At 46.3% G+C, this 21,030-nt stretch overlaps 1 protein-coding gene across 5 annotated transcripts in view; it reads left to right on the top strand.

Moving 5' to 3' along the window:
* The window catches only part of LOC137301053 (polyhomeotic-like protein 2), a 215,984-nt gene that overhangs the window by 100,951 nt on the left and 94,003 nt on the right, over positions 1–21,030 (top strand). For all 5 annotated transcript variants that reach the window (XM_067970442.1, XM_067970441.1, XM_067970440.1 and 2 more), the window contains exon 3: positions 9,540–9,720. In XM_067970442.1, the coding sequence (XP_067826543.1) occupies positions 9,613–9,720 (108 nt within the window). In that variant the 5' untranslated portion in view covers positions 9,540–9,612. The remainder of the gene's footprint in view (positions 1–9,539; positions 9,721–21,030) is intronic.

The raw sequence follows: 21,030 nt of genomic DNA, 5'->3' as shown, positions 1-21,030 counted from the left end.
GATATAATGTCCCTACCTGCTGTTTACTAGTGATACTGTGGGGTTTGGTGTCCCTACCTGCTGTTTACTAAGGAGTTATCTGATCTCTGGGGTCACTGGGCCTGTGTCCTGTAGGCCCTTGTGTTAATCCGCCCCTGGTTGTACCCCCCACATTGTTGGGAACTGGTATTCTGTACTGTCAGAGGCATCAGGGCCACCTCGTTGATGATATTACAGCTTTACCACTGGAGTCAATGCTGCAATATGAACTAAGGCATCATCCCAATCCAGTCGGACGCTCGCACCTCGGCCCCTTCCTGAGGCTGAGTTTTTTTTTTGCTAGTTTCTGTTGCCTTTTCCATGGAATTACAACACGGAAACAGGCCGATTGGCCCAGCCGGCCAGTGTCGCTGTTTCTCCTCCACGCGGGCAGTCACTCTAATCGCGTGCTCATTCTATTCTGACTGACTGGAGGAAAGCGAGGGAACGTTCTCAGGGATAATGAGTTGCACCACTGGGAGCTGATCAAGATGTGCGGGCACCAGTATCCACCCTGTCCTCGTAATCAAGGGGGCTTAGAGGGGGAGAGGGAGAGAAATTAATTTACAAAAGCACAAAATGGTCAAAGCCGAATCATCGAATGGCTACAGCACAGAAGGAGGCCATTCGGCCCATCGATTGAAAAATTATGTATATTTTAATTGAAATATCAGCAGTTTCTTCAGGTGATAGACAAAAGCAGAGTCCATTTAAACTGCAATGTACTTCGAGTTTTGGATTTGAAACAAATTGTCCTGTCATGGGTTACGTTCTGTTTGTCTGATTTGGGCTGACAATGGCTCATTATTTCCTGATGCTCTCTGTTCTGATTTCTGTGAGCTGTCGGAGGTTTGACACAAGTTGTACCCATAGATTGCACACTTACGGCACTCGTGTGAGATTTGGGTCTTGTTTCTCTCCTGAGGTTCAATTTTGGAAGTGGGGCTACAGCTCCCCCGATGGCTTCGTTGGTAATTGCACTGCCCATCATGGAACTAAATTAGGAAGTTCCCAGGTTCGATTCCCCAGCCTGTTCTCAGTTAGCTTATCTCACCAGGCATGGACTAAAATGGAGACGAATCAGCCAGGATCCCTGCTGCTGCCTAGTTGGCCCTAAGTTTGTGATTCCCCCATGGTAGAATAGCCAACTGCCACCCACTATTTAAGCTTCTGAATGAAGAATGGTGAGGAACCAGCACCCCTGGAAATATACTTAAGCACCAGTCCCATCTTCAGATAAAGAATAGATGAAAATGGGGAAGGAGGCTATGAGGGAGAAATCAGATGCAAAGTAATTGAAGTTTTATATTGGAGATCCAGATTTTTTTTTTATTATTCGTTCATGGGATGTGGACGTCACTGGCAAGGCCAGCATTTTATTGCCCACCCCATATTGCCCTGGAGAAGATGGTGATGAGCCGCCTTCTTGAACCGCTGCAGTCCGTGTGGTGACTTTTTGTAGCGCGATTGTACAACTGAGCGGCTTGCTAGGCCATTTCAGAGGGCGATTAAGAATCAACCACATTGCTGTGGGTCTGGAGTCACATATAGGCCAGACCGGGTAAGGACGGCAGGTTTCCTTCCCTAAAAGGACATTAGTAAACCAGATGGGTTTTTACAATACGGTAGTTTCATGGCCACCATTACTGATACTAGTTTTTTTTAATTCCAGATTTTATTTAATTAATTGAATTAAAATTCCCCAGCTGCCATGGCAGGATTTGAACTCTTGACTCCAGATTATTAGTCCAGGCCTCTGGATTGCTAGTCCAGTAATGTAACCACTATGCTACCGTACCCAAGATGCTTTGATAATCTCACCAGTAACTTGTTCTGAATCTCTGTGCAGTAGAACAAGTGCCTGTGTAGCAGACCCCACTGCAGCTGTGCTGCTAATGCTGTCCTATTGAATTCATGACAGCTGTAAAAGGGGAGATGGGTGAGCAGAGGTGACCCAAAGGTTGTCCCTTGGTAACGAAAGGTGCTGTCCTTCTGCTTGTCGTGGTGTGAAGATCGCAGCATTGGGCTCCATCAGTCAGTCTGTGTGTCGTGTAACTTATAGATTACCTTAAAGGGGTATTGCCTTCATTAGAAGAAATGTTTCTTTTAATTTTCACATTCGCAACTCGATACTGTAAATCCTGTCAAAACACCAACTTGCGTTTATGTAGCACTCCTCGCATCAGAAAGCTGTCCCAGGGCACTTTACCGATCGGAGAATGAAACGAGCATCGAGCGGGAGGGAGATGCACAGGTAGACTGGAGTTAGGGGTTGGGCCTGTAGAGCAGGCGAAGAGAAATTTCTTGGCAAGCTGGGAGGGAGGGGGTAAGGAGGAGGGATTCTAGAGGGCAGAGGCGGCTGCCACCAACGGTGAGTGAAGAGGATGGGAACAAGAAGTAGGTCGGAGGAGCAAAGGGTGCATCTTGGACAAGAGCAGTCGCTGCTGTGGGCGGGGCATAAACCAGAGTAGGAGGAGATGCTGTCACTAATGGTAGACGTCGAGGTCAGATAGGATTCACTTCACACTGACACTAAACTTAGTGTGAAAGTATCCTAAGAGACAAATCAGTCAAGTGACTGAAGAATTAAGCACTCAGTACTGTATGCACAGTGCCTGTTTACACTTTGAAAGTTTATTATTGAAGTGGGTTCCTCACCCATTAGTCTTGTTTAGAGTGAATTTGTTTTTTCCTGGACGTATAAGGGAAAATTGAACATTGTTGGAGTGGAGCTGAGATCCTCATTCTGTTTCCAGATGACACTGGTCCCCATTCTCTGCACCACTCAGAGTTATTGATCCCAGTCAGAAACTAGTGGTATGGAGCGACCATTAGTGTATTATTACTGTAAATAAAACATTCAATTTGGGGTCTTCATCACTCCTCCAACGTCTAATTGGATCGCGTTTCAAACATTTCTGGTGGTTAATGTACTTTAACGACAAACAGTAAATACAAGTTGTATTTAGTGGGCACTGATGGCAGCCTACATTGTTCTGCTGTTGCAAGAAGGCTTGTTGGTACCATGCCATTTATAGGCCTCACGTAAATATGCTTGAACTTAAACACCATCGTGCCCCAGTCAGAGTTGGTAAATGCCTGGTTCACACATGAAGAATTGTCAATTGGCGAAGGTGGTGGAGGCCTGCTGGTGTCCTGGCATGCCACGGCTTCCAGGGGAGGAAGGATGAGGAGAGAAGTTCAGAGGAAAATTGGAGGATGAGGACAAAACCCAGCATTGATCTGGGTGATGGTTGAAAGACCCACAGGGAATAGAAGCAAGGCAAATATCTCCCTAGCACTTCTTGACTTTAGGTCAGTTCTAATCTTAAAAAAAAACAGTAAAAGAGAAAAGAACAGGACAGGAAGATTAAGCACACAAGTGCTGTGCTGATTTTCGTAATCTCTTAAAGGCGACACTAGGTGCATGTAATGGCTGAGGGAGTCTGTGAATTGAGTCTTGTGGGGCAGCTTTCAAGGGGATTTAGAGATTGGGGGAAGGGGAGAGGTCAAAGAGTTCCAGTGTAGCCAGGGACCTCACACACTCTTGTCTACAGTCTTGCAGATTTCCCGTGGCTTCTGTGTTACTGGATTGGGCAGCCTGCTAGTCGCTTTGTTCTAAGAGTGTGGTACCTTAATTAAAACCAGTTATCTTTTGGTGAACTTCACAGCAACTGCAGTCAGGTCAGAAATCGCATGAACTACAAATAAGGACCTGAAATCGGATGAAGACAAACTCTGCGATTCTTGAATTATAAACAGGAACATTTGAGAAAGCTCTGTTTTATGAATGAAATCTTGTCACTATTCAATTGGGAAGGTGTATGAGAATGCATGTACTTTCCTCCTGTTCTTCCTAGTTAACAGTTGAGGAAAGAAAAGCATTCAAAAGTTCTAAATTAGTTGATTGCTGTTTGTGGGACCTTGCTGTGCGCAAATTGGTTACCACAGTGACGACACTTCAAAAACAGTTCATTGGCTGTAAAGTGCTTTCAGACATCCTGAGGTTGAGAAAGCCGCTATATAAATGCAAGTCTGTCTTTCTTTTTACCCCTCTCCGTGTGTCTCTCCACCATTTTAAAAACCTACTCCAAACCTTTTGACCAACATTTTGGTCAGTCCTCTCTGGACTCTTGCGTGGCTTGGCTCCTGCTCCTTTAGTCGTTTTTATCCTCTCTCTTCCCCTCCGTAAAGCACTTTGGGATGTTTTCCATATTAAAGGTGCTATGTAAACGCAGGTCGCTGTTGATCTCATGATATCAGATTGCAGATGATACAAAGCTGGGAGGGAAAGTAGAGAGTGAGGAGGACATAAAAAACCTACAAGGGGATATAGACAGGCTGGGTGAGTGGGCGGAGATTTGGCAGATGCAATACAATATTGGAAAATGTGAGGTTATGCACTTTGGCAGGAAAAATCGGAGAGCAAGTTATTATCTTAATGGCGAGAAACTGGAAAGTACTGCAGTACAATGGGATCTGGGGGTCCAAGTGCAAGAAAATCAAAAAGTTAGTTTGCAGGTGCAGCAGGTGATCAAGAAGGCCAATGGAATGTTGGCTTTTATTGCTAGGGGGATAGAATATAAAAACAGGGAGGTATTGCTGCAGTTATATAAGGTATTGGTGAGACCGCACCTGGAATACTGCATACAGTTTTGGTGTCCATACTTAAGAAAAGACATACTTGCTCTCGAGGCAGTACAAAGAAGGTTCACTCGGTTAATCCCGGGGATGAGGGGGTGGACATATGAGGAGAGGTAGAGTAGATTGGGACTCTACTCACTGGAGTTCAGAAGAACGAGAGGCGATCTTATTGAAACATATAAGATTGTGAAGGGGCTTGATCGGGTGGATGCGATAAGGATGTTCCCAAGGATGGGTGAAACTAGAACTAGGGGGCATAATCTTAGAATAAGGGGCTGCTCTTTCAAAACTGAGATGAGGAGAAACTTCTTCACTCAGAGGGTGGTAGGTCTGTGGAATTTGCTGCCCCAGGAAGCTGTGGAAGCTACATCATTAAATAAATTTAAAACAGAAATAGACAGTTTCCTAGAAGTAAAGGGAATTAGGGGTTACGGTGAGCGGGCAGGAAATTGGACATGAATTTAGATTTGAGGTTAGGATCAGATCAGCCATGATCTTATTGAATGGCGGAGCAGGCTCGAGGGGCCGATTGGCCTACTCCTGCTCCTATTTCTTATGTTCTTATTATCGCTGCTTTTTTGTGCCACTGTCCTGTTGAGCACCACTTCTTCTGAGATATAGGCCATGTACTGAAAGCCTGAGTTAAGTACAAGCTTAGCACCAACCTGCCCAATTGTAGGGTCTGAATGTTTGGGGTGAAGATGTACAGTGTCTCTTGCAGCACGTCTTCAGATAGCTGTAATTAAGTTTTATGACTTTTTTTAGCATTGAAAAAACGAGTTGATAAGAATGATCAGACAAAGGCGCCTGAGCCTTGGTGTTGTCCTGTCAGGATGGAAGCCTGTTAAGCCAGGTTATTGCCACACTAAGTGTAATAAAAACAGCTGTGTCTGTGTGAGCTAACAAATGGACTTTGAGAGGCAGTCAACAACAGAGATGATGAATCATTTCCTGGAGCACTCCAATTCCACTAAACTTAAATCGTTTTTTTCTCCCTCTTTCTGCCCCCACCACCCGGAAGATATTTTGTGTCACAAATGTGCGGCTGTTAGGAATTTTTATGGACCCCCAATGAGCCTTGGAGGTTTAACTCCACCTTTTAACTAGGTGACCGTTGACGATTATATCGAACAGTGTATATAGAAACTATTTATATTTTTGTGGTGTCCCGATATATTATTGAGGTCCACACTCCCTGACCTGATGTCCCCACACAAGGGGGTGCTTTTGCGAAGCAGTTCTGGCTGGATAGGTCACAGTTAGAACTGTGTCAGTGTTTGGTGCCTTACTTTCGGAAGGATGTCAAGGCTTTGGCGCAGAGTGCTGAAGAGGCCGGGATGATAGGTTTTCGTTATGAGGTAAGACTAGAAAACCTGGGACTCTTTTCATTAGAAGAAAGAAGGTTTGGAGCATGATCTAATTAGAGACGTTCAAAGCCACGAGGAGTGTTGACAAAGTAAATTGGGAGAAGAACTACCGCCCACTGGCCAGTGAGTTGGTAACTAGAGAGCATAAACTTAAAATCATCACCAGAAGAACACAGTTTAGGAGATTTTATTTTTACGCAGAGGGTTGTTAGTTCATGGACTGTCCTCGCACAAACAGTGGGGGGCAGCAGAATCTATAATAGCTTTTAAAAGGGAAGTGGATAAATATTTGAAAAAGAAAAAAATTAAAAGGGTATGGGAAAAGGCAGGGAAACGGGGCAAAGTGGAGAGCTCTTTCAGCGAGCTGGCACAAGCTCGATGGGCCAAATGGCTGCTTTCAGTGCTGTAAAATTCTATAATTTTGTTCTTCTTGTCCCAGGCCCAGGGATTACCGAGGTGAAGTCTTGCATTTGTATAGCTCCTTTCAGGACCCCCCAAAGCGCTTTATAACCAATGAAGAATTTTTTTTGATGTGTAGTCACTTTTTTAATGTAGGAAACATGGCAGCCAATTTGCTCAGAGCAAAGTCCCACAAACAGCAATATGATAATGACCAAATAACCTGTTTTGGTGATGTTGTTTGAGGGATAAGTATTGGCCAGGACACCGCAGAGAACTCCCCCACCCTCCGAATAGTGCCCTGGGATCTTTTACGTCCACCTGAGAGGGCAGACAGGGCCTCAGTTTAACGTCTCATCTGAAATGCGGCACCTCCGACAGTGCAGCACTCCCTCTACTGCACGGGAGTGTCGGCCTAGATTTTATGCTCTAGTCCCTGGAGTGGGAATTGAACCCACGACCTTCTGACTCAGAGGCCAATTGAACCTAGGAGTTTCTGGTCTTGTACGGGTCACTGCTACACCGTGCAGTGTACTTAACCATTTAGCACAGCTTTGAGGGGAGATGATAATGACACACGAGACGTTTGCGTTGCACATCATTTATAGATAACGATGATGATGAGGAGCATTGAAGGATACACGACTTCAACCGATGAAGGAACTAAGAATCAAAGAATTCCACCTTTCAGCTTGAAAAGATAGTTGGCCAGCTGGGCATTGCTTAATGGTTAGTTAGGCCCTTGAGCTCCCTTGATAACTCAACGGATAAATGCACCACTTGGTGTGGTATTGAGCAATACAGAAAGTTCTAGATTTGGGCCCTGAGTTTGTTGATCTCAGCCGGGACAGCAGGACCGATGCTACAGTTGGCCACGGTGCCCCTGATTTATAGAAGGGAAAAAAAATCAGTCAAAGTTGTTGTTGATCCCTGTCACAGTCCAGTGACCCCTGTTGGAAAGTGCACAGGTGTGAATAGTGCACAGGTGTGAATAGTGGCTGAGGGTGGATTGGGCCCCATCTGTGGTGCCCTCCACAATCGACCAGTCGGCCAGATGTCCTCTAGTGCCTCACCCGCTTGGCCATTCTTTGTGTCTGGGTCTAGTTTGACCATGGAGTCCTGCGTTTACCGCACGTTCACACAGGCAGCAGTCCCTAGACAGCAGTCAATAAAAACAGAAAATGCTGGAAACGCCCAGCAGGTCAGTCAGCGTTTGTGGAGAACGAAGAGCGGAGCCTGATGGATTTATAGCCCCTCCCTCCCTAACGCCATCACCAGAGCCCAAGGTACGAGGCTAGCTGTCGGGCCTTCGCTCTAACCCGGCTGAGATCAGCTAACTCAGCACAGACCAGTGATTGAACCTGGGACCTTCTCGGTCTCTGTAGTTCAGTCCCACATCACTGGGCCAGCAGGGGAGTCTGGTTCAGGACAATCTGTAGATTTAGTGACCAGTCAGTAATGGGGATCGGGCTGGAAAGTGGAGTTAAGGTCGAAGATCAGCCATGATCTTATTGAATGGTGGAGCAGGCTCGAGGGGCCTTATGGCCTACTCCTGCTCCTACTTCTTATGTTCCTTTACAAAAAGAATATTATTACGGCTTTAGTTCTGCATCTCTGTGGTACTTTGGCTCATGAAAAGAACAACTTGCATTGATATAGCGCCTTTCACGGCCTCAGGACTCCCAAAGCGCTTTACAGCCAATGAAGCACTGAAGTGGAGTCACTTGTGATGTAGGAAACCCGGCAGCCAATTTGCGCACAGCAAGCTCCCACAAACAGCAATGAGATAAATGACCAGAGAGTCTGTTTCAGTGATGTTGGTTGAAGGACAAATATTGGCCAGGAGACCCCGCCGGGGAGAACTCCCCTGCTCTTCTTCGGATAGTGTCATGGGATCGTTTACATCCACCTGAGGAGAGCAGGTGTAACTTCTCGTCCGAAAGACGGCGGCTCCGATAGATGCAGCACCTCCCCCAGTACTGCACTGAAGTGTCGGCCTCTGGATTTTGTGCTCAAGTCTCTGGATTGGGTCTTGATTCGACAACCGAGGGGAGAGTGCTAACATTAAGCCAAGACTGCTCCCTCGTGCCAGCTGTGTTCGCGTGCAACCCTGTCATCGTCAGTTATTGAATTGATTTTCAACATCGCACTCCCTATGTGCGATTCTGGCAAAGACGCTGGAATTCTGGTGTTCTGTCAGCACATTGATGAGCTCATGAAGGCTGGAACTCCTCCGGTCGATAATTTCGGCACAAAACCAGACAGCCAATTTTTTTTAAAATGCCGGACAATTATCAACAAAGGGGATTTCATCTCCCCCCACCCCCCCCCCCCCCCCCACGCATTTCCCCACATGGAGGGGTAGAAGTTTGGAGGGAGAGACACTCTCAGTTATTAATTCACAGCTCAGTCACAGGCCGGGATTGACTCAGACCTGGGACTGATGTGTTTTTCTACTTTCAAGAACTAAAGGATGGAAAACTGGGAGAAAAATGGGGGAAAAAAAATAAACTTGGGGCATAAATACTTGGAAGTATTTTGTACTGTGACTGTTAGTGGTGAATCACAGCCCTAGCAGTAACTGCAGTGAGTTTATTACACAACTCCAGCAGTGCTGTTAATAATGCTCTTCTCCAGGACCCACTTGTGAATTTGGACAAAGTGCAGCGCATGCTGCCATCAACTGACAACTTCTGGTATTGCAGTAAGTTCGTGATTTGTAAACATTTCGGAGTTGGAAACGCGATTGAATCTTGCAGACTGCTTGAGTTGTGTTGAAGGATTGTCATGCTCACCAGCCTTCAGTGTGGCCTTTGTTGATGTGTGAGGCCAGACAGTGAGTTTTGGCAGACTACCTAACTGTTAGTATCAACTGGAAAACGTAGTCTTTGATTCGTTCTATATCTGGAGACTCCAGTGGATGCCAACGTCGTGTTTTGCTCTTGTCAAAGACATCCAGCTGGACATTTTTTTTGAGACGGGCAGAAAACTTGGAGGGTTGGGGAGGAGAGCAGGAAGAGTCCTTTGGCTCATTTAGAGATGTGACAGTTTTGAGCAAATCTTTGCTGACCGAAGCACCCTTTCCTTTAATGATCTTTTCCTTTATTTCAGGTGCAGCAGGATCTTGTAGAATTGAACCCTTCCTTGTGATCAGTGGTGAGTTGGCGCTGCCCTCGTTACCACCATGGAGAATGAACAGATTCCCACCACCACCAGTGCCAGCAGCAGTGCCCGTCAGCTGGTGCCTCAGATATCTGTCTACAGCGGCCTGCCCGATCGTCAGACTGTGCAGGTAAGATTTCTGTCGTTTACTGTACGTTTACAGGGCTATGGGGGGAAAAGCAGGGGCGTGGGGACTAATTGCATAGCTCTTTCAAAGAGCCGGCACAGGCACGATGGGCCAAATGGCCTCCTGTGCTATAAGATTCAACGATACTACGATCGATCGTTTTTGTTCCTCCCCACGAATGAATGTTTACAAGTCTTCAGTTACTTGTTAACTGGTCTGAACATGGAGATTCCCAGGGAGGTGGCACTAGCTGCTGTGGTGACTGAAATATCACGAGTTGGTCAGACGGCTCCTCGGTGACTGCTGCAAGGGGCATCAGAACTCAACTTAGCATTGAAGATGATAAGCTGATCGGGTTAGATGAAGGGGGGTGGGAGGAGGCTCATGTGGAGCATAAATACCGGCATTGACCTGTTGGGCCGAATGGCCTGGTCCTGTGCTCTATGTAACTCTGTTTAACACCTTTTTAACTGTTGCACTGCTATCAGAATGCAAAACCATTGGAAGCTGATGTCACAGTCAACGGTTGTGGGATTTCCCCAAGCGATGTTACTATATAACAACTTTCATTTATATAGTGCCTTTAACATAGCAAAAACGTCCCAAAACTTTAACACCGAGCCACATCATGAGATATTAGGACAGGTGACCAAAAGCTTGGTCAAAGAGGTAGGTTTTAAGGAACGACTTAAAGGAGGAGAGAGAGGTAGAGAGGCGGAGAGGTTTAGGGAAGGAATTCCAGAGTTTAGGGCCGAGGCAGCTGAAGGCACGGCCGCCAATGGTGAAGTGATGGGAATAGGGGATGCGCGAGAGGCCAGAATTGGGTCTTATACTCAGTACTGTACCAGTGACCAGAACCTTACTGCTTAGGAAGTTTTCTACCCTTATCGTAGCTCTGCTCTGAACTGTGAGCGGCTGTATTAGGGACGGGGTGAGTGAATTTGTGCGATATCCTGCACCTAACATTGTGCAGCAGTTTTGAAGCCCCGATCTCCAGCGTGCTCTCCCTTCGAGTGCGGGATCGGAGAATCGCCCGATGTTATTTTTCCCACCACAAGGGGATGCTGTTCCTTCTCCCAGCATTGCATTCTGGGGAGCGTGAGGTCGCTGCAAAACAGCCCACAAATTTTGGGGCCCGTAAATAAATGTGACGACGATGGTAACCTCACTGCGTATGGTGACGTTGCAGAGCCACAAACCCTGGAGACCCAGTTCCCCACCCCAGTTTTAGGTTCTGTTACGAACGTGAATGAGAGCAATGAAAATGTGGCTGGAGATCAGCATTGGGCCCATTTTCTACCAGGCATTTTCTGGCAGGATCTTCATTTTAATGTGGCGATGAGATCATTTAGTTTTATGCACTATTTCCCAGCGTTTACACAAATCTGTCTTCCTTCATAAAAATGCCCGGATACTGTGGATGTCGAGGATTAACAGTAGGATGTGAAAGTGTTGATTTAAAGAGACAGAGCAAGGTAATGTGTCAGTTTTAATGGGTGCTTAGTAAGTGCTTGAATGCTTTTTTTATTATTTAGTTAAGAACCTGAATTTCTAGGGCTGTTAAACTCCTGGTCGCGGGAATTCCAATTATGGATAGAGATTACTGTCGCCAGACCAGGTGGTGAGCAAACCAACACGAGGGAAAAACTTACTTGACCTCGTCCTCCCCAATCTACCTGTCACAAATGCATCTGTCCATGACAGTATTGGTAGGAGTGACCACCGCACAGTCCTCGTGGAGACGAAGTCCCGTCATCGCACTGAGGACACCATCCAACGTGTTGTGTGGCACCATCACCGTGCTAAATGGGATAGATTCAGAACAGATCGAGCAGCTCAAAACTGGGCATCCATGAGGCGCTGTGGGCCATCAGCAGCGGCAGGATTGTATTCCAGCACAATCTGTAACCTCATGGCCCGTCATATTCCTCACTCTACCATTACCAACAAGCCAGGGGATCAACCCTGGTTCAATGAGGAGTGTAGAAGAGCATGCCAGGAGCAGCACCAGGTGTACCTAAAAATGAGGTGCCAACCTGGTGAAGCTACAACTCAGGACTACATGCATGCTAAAGAGCGGAAGCAACATGCTATAGACAGAGCTAAGCGATTCCACAACCAACGGATCAGATCAAAGCTCTGCAGTCCTGCCACATCCAGTCATGAATGGTGGTGGACAATTAAACAACTAACGGGAGGAGGAGGCTCTGTAAACATCCCCATCCTCAATGATTGCGGAGTCCAGCACGTGAGTGCAAAAGACAAGGCTGAAGCATTTGCAACCATCTTCAGCCAGAAGTGCCGAGTGGATGATCTATCTCGGCCTCCTCCCGATATCCCCACCATCACAGAAACCAGTCTTCAGCCAATTCGATTCACTCCACGTGATATCAAGAAACGGCTGAGCGCACTGGATACAGCAAAGGCTATGGGCCCTAACAGCATCCCGGCTGGAGTGCTGAAGACTTGTACTCCAGAACTAGCTACGCCTCTAGCCAAACTGTTCCAGTACAGCAACAACACTGGCATCTATCCGACAATGTGGAAAATTGCCCAGGTATGTCCTGTCCACACAAAGCAGGACAAATCCAATCTGGCCAATTACCCCCCCCCCCCCCCCCCCCCCCGCCCCGTCAGTCTACTCTCGATCATCAGCAATGTGATGGAAGGTGTCGTCGACAGTGCTATCAAGCAGCACTTACTCACCAATAACCTGATTCTCAGTGAGGGTTCAGCTGGGACCACTCGGCTCCAGACCTCATTACAGCCTTGGTCCAAACATGGACAAAAGAGCTGAATTCCAGAGGTGAGGTGAGAGTGACTGCCCTTGACATCAAGGCAGCATTTGACCGAGTGTGGCACCAAGGAGCCCTAGTAAAATTGAAGTCAATGGGAATCAGGGGAAAACTCTCCAGTGGCCGGAGTCATACCTAGCACAAAGGAAGATGGTAGTGGTTGTTGGAGGCCAATCATCTCAGCCCCAGGGCATTGCTGCAGGAGTTCCTCAGGATCTGAGCGCTACGGCGCCCCGGCTGTGCGTTGGCGGCGGCGCCCCGGGTGTGCGTTGGCGGCGGCGCCCCGGGTGTGCGTTGGCGGCGGCGCCCCGGGTGTGCGTTGGCGGCGGCGCCCCGGGTGTGCGTTGGCGGCGGCGCCCCGGGTGTGCGTTGGCGGCGGCGCCCCGGGTGTGCGTTGGCGGCGGCGCCCCGGGTGTGCGTTCGCTGCCCTACTGCACTTTCTAAACGATAGTTTTGTACAAGGAGTCGGTGTGCTGGCCGTTTCAGGGTTCCACTGACGGTGCACTGTGTTCTGGGAGAGTGCTGCATTGAATTGCCTGCTTTCTGCCACCTTCCCCCATATCCTGTTGTACCTAATGCTTCTGGGACTGGCCATCAGTCTCTGAAATGTGCCCCTCTGCTCCCTGACTCCTTGCAGGAGGGCTTCCGTCGTCTGCCCAGTAAACCTCACTTTCCATAATCTGTAATGCACTATTCTTCAGCATCTGCTTTGTCCTCCCGAGCCCAGTTCCAGCTGTCTGAATGCTCCCAGCTGCAGTTCACAACTGATTATGAAATATTATTGCTGTTTCTGTTTTATGGGCTGGCCTGCTATGTGGTTGTTAAAAACCATTTTTAGCCTTCAGACTGTAAACAAGAAAATGAGTGTTAAACAGTTTTCTTTGTAACCCTCAGTTGGTCCTTCAGTCGTACATGAACGGTAATTTCCAGGCTTTTATGAACTGAGCGATGTGCAACTTGAGGAGTCAGCCGTGGCTCAGTGGGTAGCCCTCTCGCCTCTGAGCCCAAAGGTTGTGGGTTCAAGTCTCACTCCTGAAACTTGTGCATAAAATCTAGGTTGACACTCCAGCGCAGTACTGAGGGAGTGCTGCACTGTCTGAGATGCCATCTTTCAGATGACATATTAAACCAAGGCACTAACTGCCCTCTCAGGTGGACGTAGAAGATCCCATGGCACTGTTCGAAGGTGATCAGCGGAATTCTCCCTGGTGTCCTGTTCAATATTTATCCCTCAACCAACATTACCAAAACAGATTATCTGGTCGTTGTTGTTTGTGGGAGCTTGCTGTGCACAAACTACACTTCAAAAGTACTTCGTTGGGACATCCTGAGGTCATGAAAGGCGCTATATAAATGCAAGTTTGTTCTTTTTTTACGCAGCTTCTGATGCCACCTGCTGGCCAACAAGGATATAACTAATAACTGCAATGGTCTAACACTGCGCGAAACCCAGCAATCATCATATGTCTGGATCTCGCTGTTCTGTAAAATTGGCACTGACTGTGACCCCAGTAACTCAGAAATTATTATACAACATCTGAACATCCCTACACCAGTATACACTACAGGAACAATTGCTGTGTGATTGTCCCTCTTATTAGCTCATGCCTCCTTGTCTACAGTGGAATAATCCCCTTTAAGATGGTGGTATTGCAGGTTCCTCCTCTGTCTTTCGTGGGTAAAGGCGCCACTCGGTGTCACACTAAGCCATACAGACTGCGAGGTCTCAGGTTTGAAACATAAAGGGAGCCACATTGAACAAAAAAACAAAAAATTCACTAACTTAGGGTCTTCGGAGGTCGAGGCCACGGCCCAGACTGGGCCCCCATGTTGGGCCTCCCAGCTGCCATTGAGGAGACTGGTATCATTTTTCCCACTGGGCTTGTTTGCCTGCGAAGACCCGCCAACGTTCTGCGAGGTTGAGGGCAACTTCGAGGGAATTCCCAAAGTCAGGAGTCTCTGCCCCTCCATGTCACTGGCCTTTGTAAAGAGCGAACAGAGGCTCCAGCCCTAATGAGGCCCTTGGGGGGGACTCCAAGGTACGCTGGGGTCTGCTGGAAGGGCTGCTGAGTTTTAGCTCCAGGGTGTTAGCTGCACCGATGTCTATTTTACATAAATTCATTTATACTCTTTCCCCCAAAGAGCTGTTGAGGCTGGGGGTCAATTGAAAAATTCGAAACTGAGGTTAATAGATTTTTGCCAGGCAAGGAAATTAAGGAATATGGAACCAAAGCAGATAGATGGAGTTAAGATACAGATCAGCCGTGATCTAATTGAATGGCGGAACGGGCTCGAGGGGCTGAATGGCCTACTCCTGTTCCTATATTAGCAATTACACCTCCTCTAGACCCATCTTTTGTTTCTTTACTTGTCCCATTACCACCCCCTTTTGCCTTTGCCCCATTATCCCTTTTGTCATTTAATCTCTCCAGCCCTCCACCCTTTCACTGGCCTTTCCCTTTGTTCTTACTTTTCCCGCCCCCCCTTTCCCCTGGCTCTATCCTTGCTTATAAACTGTTAAATCTCTAACTTCTTCCAGTTCTGATGAAAGGTCCTATGTTCCTTGTAAAATTATTCCGAACACTGTTTTGCACATTTCGTTTATCTTGTTCAGAGTTTAATTCACTTCTTTCAAAATCAGAGGGAAAAGCTCAAAAGTGCATGCAGCTGTCGTGCTGCTTTCTGTCAATAGGTGGCGGCATTTGTAAAGGAGCTCACAGTATCAGGATGATGATCATTGAATTGACCTTTTTGTTAATGCAGCAGTTTCAGTAATTCAATATTACGCACAATTTATGCCATTTTGTTATGCAAAATATAACTTTAATTCCCTGATCCAAGATTTAATCCAGTAAACTGTTCACCATCGTTCACCATGGTTTCTGCGTTCAGTTGATGAGGCCGCTTGTAGAGTGACAAGTGGACGATGTCTGTTCTATTGTCAATTGTAAACAATTTTACAACACCAAGTTATAGTCCAGCAATTTTATTTTAAATTCACAAGCTTTCGGAGGCTTCCTCCTTCCTCAGGTAAATGTTCAGGAGCTCCTATTGTCGAGAGCGGCCATCCCTTGTGGCCGACCTGAGATCTGAGATAAGCCGTCACAGTACTGTTGGGTTGAGTTAGAATGAGTGATGAATCTCTCCACAACTTAAACCGCAAGACATGTGAAAATATCATTTTTCAACCACAAGCTTTATCCCTCAGTGAACCTACTCTGTATCGGGTATAACGACTGGCCTCTCAGACCTGCTTGTCTGTTCGATCAGGTGGAGGGTGAGCCTGCTGGACACTGCACTCAGTGATGGTTGGAATAACTTTTATTCTGTTTGCTTTGTGACGCAGTCCTTCTCCCGCCTCTCCCAATGGTGGTGCCCTCTTGCTGGGGTAGGATTCTCCTGGCAGCTTTCACGCCGAGGAATCTCACCCCATATGTGTTGGCCTTCAGTGAGGAAGGGCTCTTTGACAGTGGAGGGCATCACAGGCAGGTCCGATCCTCCGCACATGCGCAGTTCCAGCAGGGGGGGGGTCACTAGATGGCGATAGTGAGTTCGTTGCTTCCCTAACACAGGTCTAAGCTGACCTGAAATCAACTAATTCCCAAACCAAACCTGAGGCCTTCTTGGCCAGAGACAATAGCGGTGATTTTCCCCTCTCCCACTCCGCCTAGGGCCTTAGTTCAGTGGGCCGCCCTCAAGTTGTGCTTCACCTCACGTGACCTGAGCCAGCCTGTGTCTCGAGGTTCAGGCCACTTTAAAAGGCCAGACATTTCCCCCATTGGAGGCCTGCTCCTTGGCTGGGCTCTTATACCTGGAGGCCACTGGCTGCAGAGCCTTCTGGCAAATGTCCAAAAAGAGTAGCACCTGGAGAAAAAAGAAAGGAGACTGAGCTGTTTTTGGCTTCCATCTGCATGTCGCTTGTTCCCTTCCCTGATCCTTCGAACTGAGCGAGGCTGGGCGCAAGGCCTAAGGCCCACTTGCTGGAGCACGACCTCTGATTGGATATCTACCCGCTGCAGACCCAGGAACACGAGGTAGGAGGCACGGCCATATTAGCAGGAGATTTCTACGCTCGCGCCCACTGTATGTGTGAATGCTTCATTACCCCTTCGGGGGAATCCCCAGGAAAGAGATGAGCAACGCAAAAGCGGTGAAGATCCAATGTCATGGATCCCGGGAATTAAATGTTCCTGAGCACAAAGCAGTGGAAAGCTGGCTTCACGTCTTTCGCCTCTTAAGCTATCAGGAGAGCTACACTTCTGTTGATTTTATAGATGAATACTATTGAGATGTACTGTACTAGTAAATGATATTTGATTTGGAGGGAGAAAAAACTGAGAGTAGAAATATTCTGTCGAACGATCGAGGGCTAATGTGTTCTTTCATAGACTTTGTTACAACCTGCCGGTCACAGCCCACCTCTCCTGCATATATATAGCGGGAATAATTTTTGTTAAGATGGTTACATTGTGTAGGCCAAATGGCCACTTGGAGGAGGACCACATGCCGCCTGGCACCTACAGACCAGTACTCCAACATGAGTCAGTGCCTTCAAGAGAGGAGGTGGAAGAATGAGAGGATTTTGTTTTTTGAAAACATTGTGTCAGGCAGCACGTTAGATGATGCTGCCTGAATTCCTGTCTTAATAGCAATTATTCCATCAAGTCAACATTACATCATCGACCAGAAGTCATGAGTCACTGGAGACCGTTGTTAGGGAAACAAATGCAATGCAACATAAACCTCAGTGTCGATGCTTGTAACTCTCACTAGGAGGGTTTAGTCGGCATCAGGCTCACAATCCAGTAATTCAAGCACAGCCTTGTTTGGTGAGAACTGTTTTCTGTAAATATTGTTGCTGTCCAATAGCAGCTTCTTAATGGGAGAACATAATGTTCCATTTAGCAATTTGAAAAGGAGATGCCCAAAATGTTTCATTGGTCTGTGAGCATCACTGGCTTTTTTTTTGGCCAATGCAGAACTTGGCTTTTAGTAAGAACAGAAGAAATAGGAGCAGGAGTAGGCCATACGGCCCCTCGAGCCTGCTCCGCCATTCAATCAGATCATGGCTGATCTTCAACCTCAGCTCCACTTTCCCGCCCGATCCCCATATCCCTTGATTCCCTCAGAGTCCAAAAAAGTAGAACTAGTAGATCTCTCATGGCATTGCTCATGGTCCAGGATCTGAGGTACAGTTTTTGATAATTATCACAGATATGATACAGCCTAAATGTGACTGTGGTTCCCCATCACTGTAACTGAGCAAATCTGTTGAAGCAACATGTGACATGACTGACTCAGGGTACATATGACCCACTCTACTGATACTGAAGGACACAAGGCCTCGTATATTTTTAATACGAAATGCTCACCACTTTGCAACACTTGCTGTCGATGAAAATAAGTCATTCTTACCTCCCCAAAACCTATTTACAGTCTAAATTATTTTTGCTCTACCACCCACAGTTCAGCCTTGAAGTACAGTTGGCCTAAAGTTATATTTGAGGGGTTAAATCATTATGTTGTGGAAAACAGTTTAGTTTAGTAAGGGGAACATACTAAATTGATGGTTAGGAAAAGACCAGCTGATCCATCAAGCCTGTCCCACACCATGATGGCCAGGGCATCATGGCTGAACATCCTGCCAGTGTAAACAGTTTCTCCTTATTTACTCTATCAAAACCCTTCATAATTTTGAGCACTTCTATTAAATCTCCACTTAACCTTCTCTGCTCTAAAGACAACAATCCCAGCTTCTCCAGTCTCTCCACACAACTGAATTGCCTCATCCCTGGTACCATTCTAGTAAATCTCTTCTACACTCTCTCTAAGGCCTTGACGTCCTTCCCAAAGTGTGGTGCCCAGAATTGAACACAATACTCCAACTGAGGCCTAACCAGTGATTCACAAAGGTTTAGCATAACTTCCTTGCTTTTGTACTCTCTGCCTCCATTTATAAAGCCAGGGATCCCATATGCTTCTTTTAACAGCCTTCTCAGCTTGTCCTGCCACCTTCACATATTTCAAATATAAACACGCAAGCTAAAGAAAGGGTGGGGCCGATTAGAGTTGAAAAAGGAAATCACCTTATGGAGAATGAAAGAAGAGTCAGAAAAAGAGTGTAATAGGAGGAGCTGGATTAATGGGGATAACTGTCGACAAGAAAGCAGCGCTAAAAAAATTGGTGGAACTCAGAAGTGGAAAAGGTACTGGACTGTGGTGGCAGGCGTTCTCGAATTCTGATGGAGATCAGAGAGGAAATAGCAGAGGCTCGGAATACAATTTTTAAAAAAAATCCTTGGATATGGAAGTTGTGCCGGAGGACTGGAAGGCGGTCAATGCAGCACCTCTGATCAAAAAGGGATAAAACGATAAATCAGCTCAGCCTAACAGCAGTCCCGGATAGGTTTCTAGAGACCATGATACCAGGTATAATTAATAATCTCCTAGAAAGACATAGGATAATGAAGCACAGTCAGTATACCTGTGAAAAGCAAGTCGTTCCTGACAAATTTAATAGAGTTCTGTGAGAAAATAACAGTGTATTGACCAAGGAAATGCTGTGTTCATTGTGTATATGGATTTTCAGAAGGCATTTGATAAGATGCCACTTAGGAGGCTTCCTGATAAAATGAAGGTAAACATTATTAAAGGGAGTGTGGTAGTTTGGGTCGGCAGTTGGTAAAGGACGCCAAACAGGAAGTAATGGTTAACATTTTTCAGACTGGTAGGACGTAAACAATGATGCAGGGCTGCCACCATTGCTCCTCTCGCTCTCTTTTTAAATATTATCTCTGCGCTTCTCCAATTCTGGCCTCTTGTGCATTGCCGATTTTAATCGCTCCACCATTGGAGGCCGTGCCTTCAGCTGCCTAGGCCCTAAGATCTGGAATTCCCTCCCTGAACCTCTCCACCACTCTACCTCTATCTCTCTTCCTTTTAAGCCGTTCCTTAAAACCTACCTCTTTGACCAAGCTTTTGGTCACCTGTTCCTAATATCTCCTTATGTGGTTCGGTGTCAAATTTTGTTTGATAATCGCTCCTGTGAAGCGCCTTGGGTTGTTGTTATTTTAAAGGCGCTATATAAATGCAGGTTGTTGTTACGAGACGCAATATGAAAATTTACAGACAACACAAAAATAAGGAGTGTGGTTAATTGTGACGAGGCTGTTAGCCTCTGTCAGGAGGACATTGACAAGATTGGGCAGATAGATGTCAGGTGAAATTTAATGTGGAGAAATTTGAGGTGATACAATTTGGAAGGAAGAATAAGGAGAGGAAATATATACTTAAAGTAAAACTTTTAAAGAAAGAAAGGAGCATAGAATTAGGGCTTGGATATTCAAAATTTTAAACATGGGAAGACAAATTGATAAAACTGTAGGTTTCATAAATGGAGGCATTTTGGGTGTATAATCTTCACGAGAACTGAAAATTAATAATTCTTCAGTTCTGATGAAGATTATACACCCAAAAACTTTTTTCCTTTTCTGACTTGCCAGTGTGTGTGTGTTTCTAGCACATCCAAAATCTTCTGGGGACCTAAAGCAGCCGCTGATTTCCCAGCCAGTGAAAATGTGGCCCAGTCTTCGCCCTCATACAATTTTCCTCAGGTTGGAAGATTTGCTAACATTTCTGTTGTACTGGCGGTTCAGCAAGGAGATTATCTTAACGTGTCGATAAAACTGTACGTATTGCTGAAAAAAATGCAGTGCTGTGCTTATCCTGGACATCTGACTCTTTCTTCACAGCCAAGGATGAAACCTGTCACCACTACACAAAGGATCTGGACACTTCCTAGAGCTGCTTTTTAAATGGGTCCCCCATTCATCAGCCTAATGTGTGTGCGTGGAGTAATGGATGGCCCAGTATAAAGCAATCACTATGGTTACCCGCAGTGACCTACGACCTTTAGATAAATGCTTAGATTTTTTGTTGTTTCTTCGAACCAGTGTGTCAATGGCTAAGCCTGGTTACAGTGATTAAATGCCTAAATATTGTGAACATATTTTCCACTTAGAGAACATCCAGTATTGAACTGTTTCAATTTTAGAAATCTGATTTTTGTCTTTGGGCTGAGGAGGCCTAGACAGGCCACATTCAGTTCAGAGGTCAGCATTTTTTCCTTTCTATTGTTGGATCAAGTGAGGGCGCTCAGAAACCCCTCTCTCCACGTTTGGTCGCCTGGATACGCTAGGGCTTGTATAGCTGACAATCGTTCTAGCACAAAAGAAAAGATTCGAGTCATTGTGGCAGCGGGATTTGCATTTGAGTTGGTGCTGTGAAGCAGAGGGCAGATTTTCCTGAAGTAACCGGCAATAGCTTTGTGGTAGGACTCAGATCCCTCCTTAAATTCTGGCCTTTGTGAGTATAATGTTACACGGAGACCAGTAACTGTGCAAATAGATATGACGGCGCCTAAAAGTGGGCTCTGTATTTGAGGGGTAAAAAAGTGAGGGTGTAGAGACTTCTCAAAGCAGAGACTTGATCTTTTCAACAGTGCCGATTTGATTCCCCC

The sequence above is a fragment of the Heptranchias perlo genome, chromosome 32 (genome assembly GCF_035084215.1).
Source record: "Heptranchias perlo isolate sHepPer1 chromosome 32, sHepPer1.hap1, whole genome shotgun sequence".
Classification (NCBI taxonomy): Eukaryota; Metazoa; Chordata; class Chondrichthyes; order Hexanchiformes; family Hexanchidae; genus Heptranchias; species Heptranchias perlo.
Note: the sequence above shows the minus strand (reverse complement) of the source record. Positions and strands in the feature narration are given on the sequence as shown.